General features: G+C 38.6%; 1 protein-coding gene across 1 annotated transcript in view; it reads left to right on the forward strand.

The window, feature by feature from the left end:
• Positions 1-6,618, forward strand: part of LOC106883468 (germ cell-less protein-like 1) — a 49,802-nt gene that overhangs the window by 36,864 nt on the left and 6,320 nt on the right. The window contains exons 13-14 of the mRNA XM_052978260.1: positions 3,640-3,723; positions 5,323-5,410. Coding sequence (XP_052834220.1) covers positions 3,640-3,723; positions 5,323-5,410 — 172 coding nt within the window. The remainder of the gene's footprint in view (positions 1-3,639; positions 3,724-5,322; positions 5,411-6,618) is intronic.

The following is a 6,618-nucleotide window of genomic DNA, read 5'->3' on the forward strand; positions in this document are numbered from 1 at the left end:
CCCCCCCCGAGAGGGGGGAGGGCAATACCGCCCACTTTGGGGACCACTGTTTTAAAAATTGAAAAGATAATTAGACTATCATAGACTTATCTGATATCATTAATGATAGTATTTCAACTAATGTTTACTCAAGTTCACTCAATCATTTATTCAATGTCTATTTTTCTTATTTCTTTATTGCCCACAAGGGGCTAAACATAGAGGGTACAAACAAGGACAGACAAACGGATTAAGTCGATTATATCGACCCAGTGCGCAACTGGTACTTAATTTATCGACCCCGAAAGGATGAAAGGCAAAGTCGACCTCGGCGGAATTTGAACTCAGAACGTAGCGGCAGACGAAATACCGCTAAGCATTTCGCCCGGCGTGCTAACGTTTCTGCCAGCTCGCTGCCTTAATGTCTTCAATGTCTATTTTTCTATGCAAGTATGGGTTGGATTAGGGACTTATTTGAGGTAGTATTTTATAACTTGGTACCCTTCCTGTTGCCATCCTTTTTCTGTTTTTCAAGTAAGGGGGGTTTATTTTTCACTGGTCTTTGAAAGTATAGAGTGACCAGTCAGTATCATCAAGAAATGTAAACACAATAGCATTGTTGCACTCAGATGATGGTAAGTGAACGTCAACGTTTGCACACACACATACATATATGTATGTATTCAAGCATGATGATATAATATATAGGTTCCCATACAGTTTTCTTTCTACCAATTCTACTCTCAAGGCTTTCATCAGCTCATGGCTATAGAAGATAACCCTTGCCAAGGTGCTGCACTGTGGGACTGAAACTGAAACCATACGACTGCTAAGTAAACTTCTTAACACCGCAGATATATGTATATCTTCCTCTCTCATTCTTCTAGTTCACTTGATAAATATGAGCATGCTCTCTTCGTATTTTCACGTTAGAAAATTAAACAACATCCGTAGTTAATTGTCTCAACATCAGAACAACATTGTTATAAAGAGTTTTGAACGCACGACGGGACCAAAAACAAAAACTCAGCCTGGCAGCTGAATTTGATTCTTTAATAAAATATACGATAGTCATTGCTGGAACGTGATCGATCATATTGTCTGCTCGATCAAGACTGACCCGCTGCTTAAACAATAAATAGTAAACAATGTCTCCTCTCGCTATAAATAAACTGAAGTAAAAGTTCTTAGATATCTTTTGCTCAAAGACGCTCCGTCACTATTACGCTGTACAATACCTGAAAATAAACAGTCGATCACTTGTCATTCAAATGTGGTTACTCGGACGCCTCGTTCAATTTGCAGCTCTCAGCGTTTCTAAAATACCACATAAAATGAGCCAATGAAGAAACTACTTCGTGGTTCGCTCGACAAACTATAAATAGCAGCCGAATCTCCGTTGAATCAGTAACCTACTGTTTTAAAGAAGGAAAAACACATCGAAGTATGTAGTCAGTAATGTACAAAATGGTTATGGTGTGGATCCTCTTTGATGATAAGAGCGTTCGATCATAGCAGGTCTTTGGCTAATGAAGGACACTACATTAAAAAACTCTCAAAGCATTTTATTTCCGTTTGGATTATTTTTTTTTGTCATTGAGAGTTATTTCCCTTGGATACTTTTGCAACAAGAGTTATTCCCCCCTCACCGTTAAATACTAATCGCGCATCGAGCGTTATTTTCGTTTTGACTTTTCTGTGCTGGCATTTATCTTTGCTTCCTAATTGTCCAGTCGCTAGAACTTTTAGTCGAATGAATCGCCTCCAGTACTTGTTTTTTAAAATCTCTCTTTGCCGAAATGTGGGGACGTAAACACACCAACACCATTTGTCATGCGGTGGTGGGGGACAAACAAGACACAAAAACACACACACATATATGTGGCAAGTGAAGTGAGGTGGTCTTTCAGTTTCGATTTCTTCGAAATCCACTTAAAAAGGCTTTGGTCGGCCCGAGGCTATAGTAGAAGACTCTTGCCCAACGTGTCATGCAGTGGGACTGAACCCAGGACCATTTTGTTGGGAAGCAAGTTTTTTTTTACCATACAGCTTCGCCTGTAGTCTTCTTTCTTTATTCTAAATAGTTATTGTCTGTATAAACTTCTTATAAACTTAATATTTTGTTTTAGAAATTTTTAAACTTTGGAGTTTGACTTCATTTGGAAAGATGTCACGTGATCTGAAAGCATTTAGAATTACACCATAAACTGTTATATGTAATTTTGTTTTATTTGAAAACATTATTGCTGAATACTATAAAATATTGAAAAGTTCCCTTGTATGTAGATGCAGGCGCGGATGTATTGTAAGAAGCTTGCAACACAGGTTCAGTCCCACTGCATGGTACCTTGGACAAGTGTTTTCTTCTATAGTCTTGAACAGCCCTGTCACATACATCAGGCTGATTCTGGCTGAGAATTATGTTAATGGTACACATGTAAGTGGAATACTCAGCCACCTACATATTAATGCAATAGATTGAACAACTGAACCATATCATTGTTACCAGCAGAGAAACCTCCATCCTTCCATGCTTTCTACTGTTCTCCCATGATCTCATAAAACAAGGGATTCCATTTTATAATTGTTCCAGTAATTTCTTTTTAATAAGTTGTTTCATTTCCTGACAACAGCTGTTCACTAATGTGGTGTGAGTGTCACATAATTCTTGGCATGGTTAGCAACCGTGGGGCCCTCTACACCAGCAGTTCCCAAACTTTTTCAAGCTGCTGCCCCCTTGGCACCTGGGCCACATTCCTAGCACCTCCTACCCAATTCACCACCACAAACATAGACCACGTTCTGCAGCAAATTCAAATCAACTGTATATCACAAATAAAACTTAACCTAAGTAACCCATTATTTTGGTTTCTTTATATCCATTGCTCCCTTTTGGCCACCCCACTATCACCTCTCTTTTCTTCAATGCCCTCCCTGATCTTTCCACCCCCACCCCCAAGTACCACCCACTTTGGGAACCACTGCTCTGTACAGTTATTGAACCTTTCAGCACACTTAGATCAAACCTAACTTACTCTGTGTGAAAAATAAGACTGGATGGTCAGAGCTGGCAGACGTTTCTTCATAGACTTTCTGGATCAAAATTGGTTAGTTGCTAAGCAACAACATGTTTAGTTGAAGCTAGAGGAGTAACATCCATTGCTCCTTACAATAATATCCGCTGCAGCCTCAACAGCCATTGTTTGATGCCTACTGCCATACTGACTCAACATCATTCATTGTGTCACTTCCACACATTTGTTACATTTTTCCAACATCCACATTTTAGACTATTGTTGTATCGAGTTGAGGAGATTGTTTCTCAACCCCACATGGAAAGCACACTTCTTAAGCCTTGTGAGTGGCTTTGGTAGATTGGAACTGAAAGGAGGCCATCATATATAGGACATGTATGCGTGTGTTAACATTTGTGCTTCTCAAAACAACTGGTGGTGTTGTCATTTCCCCTGTAAACAAATTGCCCACTGGCTTTGTGCCTTCAAAGATGTGTGGAATAACAGGAGAGCCCTTATTTTCAAAATAGATAAGGTTTAGCTATAGGCAGGGGGTACTTCAGTAATATATATATATCCATCTAATCTATATAAAAACAAACAGATGAATCATAAATTCACAACCATTTCATTTGTATTTCTCCAGGGGTTTTGTCTTCAAGAGAAACACGCAAAGTCAACCATACAATGGATCTGTTAGTCTACAACCAACCCGGAGAATATTTTATAAGTAATATTTAAATTTTACTGTTTTGATAAATCTTTCTTATTCTTTTCTTTCTTTATTTTGTTCTTTCTCTTGTGCTTCATTGCTTTTTCTCTTCTTATTCACCTTGTGGAGGTACATAGTTTATTGATTAGTGTGTTGTACTCATGATCACAAGATCATGGTTTTGATTCCTGTACCAGGTGGTACATTGTGTTCTTGAGCAAAACACTTTATTTCACACTACTATGGTCTACTCAGCTGTACATGATAACCCTACAACAGACTGGTATCCCATTCAGAGAGAATGTTGTGAAATCGGGTAACCAGCTCTATGAGTCTGAGGCTCCAAGCCAATAATGTCCAGGAATTACCTTAATTATCATGTTTATTTGATTTGATTTTATCATTATCATCTAACTTTTATAATTCTGTTGATTTGTTCTTAGCTCAAATATTTACTTCATTGAATTTAAAAAGAAAAGGCTGTGTTCTATTTCCTATGCTTGTAAATTTTATTTGATATATATATTATTTATTGTAATTTCAATTTTCTTTGATTTCCAGCCCTTTTTGCTCTTTTATTAATCCTTTCCCTGGCAAAAAAAATCTTAACATTCTTGGGTTCTCGTCAGCAGTACCCTGTCTTGCTGTATAATCCTTTAGTCTTCTTATCAATTTCTCATCCATACATACGAAGTATTGAAGGCTGATTGCAAGATACTGAGCCTTACAAAGGAGATGACTAAGGACTAAAGATATCTGGCGCACTGCTGTACTCACAAAGATCTGTCTGCCACATTAAAAGCACTGGTGCTGGTGCTACGATAAAAGTGCACTCTGTGGACTTGTTGGCATTAGGAAGGGCATGTCAGAACAGACAATAGAGCCTGGTGTAGCCCCTGGCCTTACCAGCTCTGGTTAATCCATCCAACCCTTGCCAGCATGGAAAACAGGCATTTAATGACGACGATGACACACTTTTTAAAGTGGTTGAAATTAAGGAGGAAATCCAGCTGTAGAAAGCAGACACTGGTATACAATGTCAAACCAATCAACTCATGCCAGCATGTAAGGTGGACATTAAAAGATGATGATGATCATCATCATTTTTGTATCTTATTTCTTTTTACAATGTCCTACCTCTTCCAATAAACTTGTATTAATCTTGTGAAGGGCCATAGCTTAATGGTTAATGTGCATCTTTCACAATTCTTAGGTCATGGGTTTGGTTCTTGGACCAGATGGCATGTTGTGCCCTTGGGCAAGGCACTTCAATTCACATTACTTCAGTACACTTAGCAGTACCACCTTCAGGTTAACCCTGCGACAGACTGGCATCTTGTTCAGGGCTGACTTTTGTACTTCTCTGCCTTCACACCTAGAAAATCTGAATAAATTTCAGCCTCATAAGTCTGTGGATTCGAGGCTTTCATTAAACTTCTGATCCCATCCTCTTACTCAGGCTGTATGTCCTCTCACCTATACTCTTGCCTGTTCACGTTTTTTTTTTTTGCTTCTCTCTTTCTCTCTCACTTTTATTTTCCTCTCTCTTGCTCCCTCTCACACCACTGTGTATCTCAGAAAGATCTTTACACATTAGGTTTTGATTTCTTTCTTCAGGTTTTCTGTTATGTCTCTTGACAAGAGTGGTATGGTGACATATAGCAAGTCAACTCCTATACACCGTTTGCGTTTTGTACCTGATGAGGTAAGCCTTAGTCCATTATTCTATTTCGAACTTCCACATTTAACTCAAGTGATAACCAGCAGAATTCTTAGAGTGTTGGATAGAATGCACTGCAGTATTTGTTCCAACTTTGTGTCCTGATTTCAAATTCTACTAAGATTGTCTTTGCCTTTCATTATTTCATCATCAATGTGAACATTATTTTAATATCCATTTTCCTGTGCTTGCAGCAATCAAACAAAGTTAATTGAGACAGATTTTTCAATGGCAAGAGGTCATAGAAAATCCCTTTTCTTTGGCTCTTCCTGTTGCCAACTTTCTGTTACCCTTTTTCAGTTTCTGATCCACTCACAAAGCTTTTGTTGGTTTGGGGCTATAGTAGAAGACACTTACTTGTCCAAGGTGCCAACAGGGGTACGGAACCTTTTTATTAACCCCGAAAAGTACCAATCCAGAACAATGGATTAAAAGAACTGTTAGTGTATCAGACAAGATGCCTTGAAATGTATTCTGATCCTTTGCATTCTGATAGCAATATCTGGGAGGAAACTGGTGCCAAACTGGGTCAGCCCTGAAGTTGCAGCCTTTCCTTTGGATAAACATGGGTGACATGTAAAGGGGAGACTCTTATACTTGAGCAACTGCCTGTCTTTCAAAAAAAGGGCTTACCAAGGCCTGTACATACAGATGCAGATAAATGGTCAGCCCTGACCACTGGAGAACTCTCCACCACCACCACATTTAATGCAGATTAATGCATTTGAGTTTAAACCTTAATACAGCTTAAATGCAACTACACTTGTTGCTTTCCTCTTCCCTATTTTTTTTTTGTCTATCAAATCTTAATTTATTATTACACATGACATGGCATCATGCTGTCAAAGAGAGTTTTGTTTTGATTCCGAGTTATAACCATTTCATTTAGCAAGGAAAATGGATGTTGAATGATTATTATGATGATGACGATATACATAAACAAATACACACACACACACACACACAACCACATGCACACACACACACACACACACACATGTATATGATGCCACATAAAAAGCACCCAGTACACTCTGTGGAATGGTTGGCATTAGAAAGGGCATCTGGCCATAGAAACCAAGCCAGAACAGACAATGGAGCTTGGTGAGACCCCTGTCCTTACCAGCGTGGAAAACGAGTGTTAAAGGATGATGATGTGTGTGTGTGTATATATATATATATATATATATATA

This window comes from Octopus bimaculoides, chromosome 2, assembly GCF_001194135.2.
Source record: "Octopus bimaculoides isolate UCB-OBI-ISO-001 chromosome 2, ASM119413v2, whole genome shotgun sequence".
Taxonomy (NCBI): domain Eukaryota; kingdom Metazoa; phylum Mollusca; class Cephalopoda; order Octopoda; family Octopodidae; genus Octopus; species Octopus bimaculoides.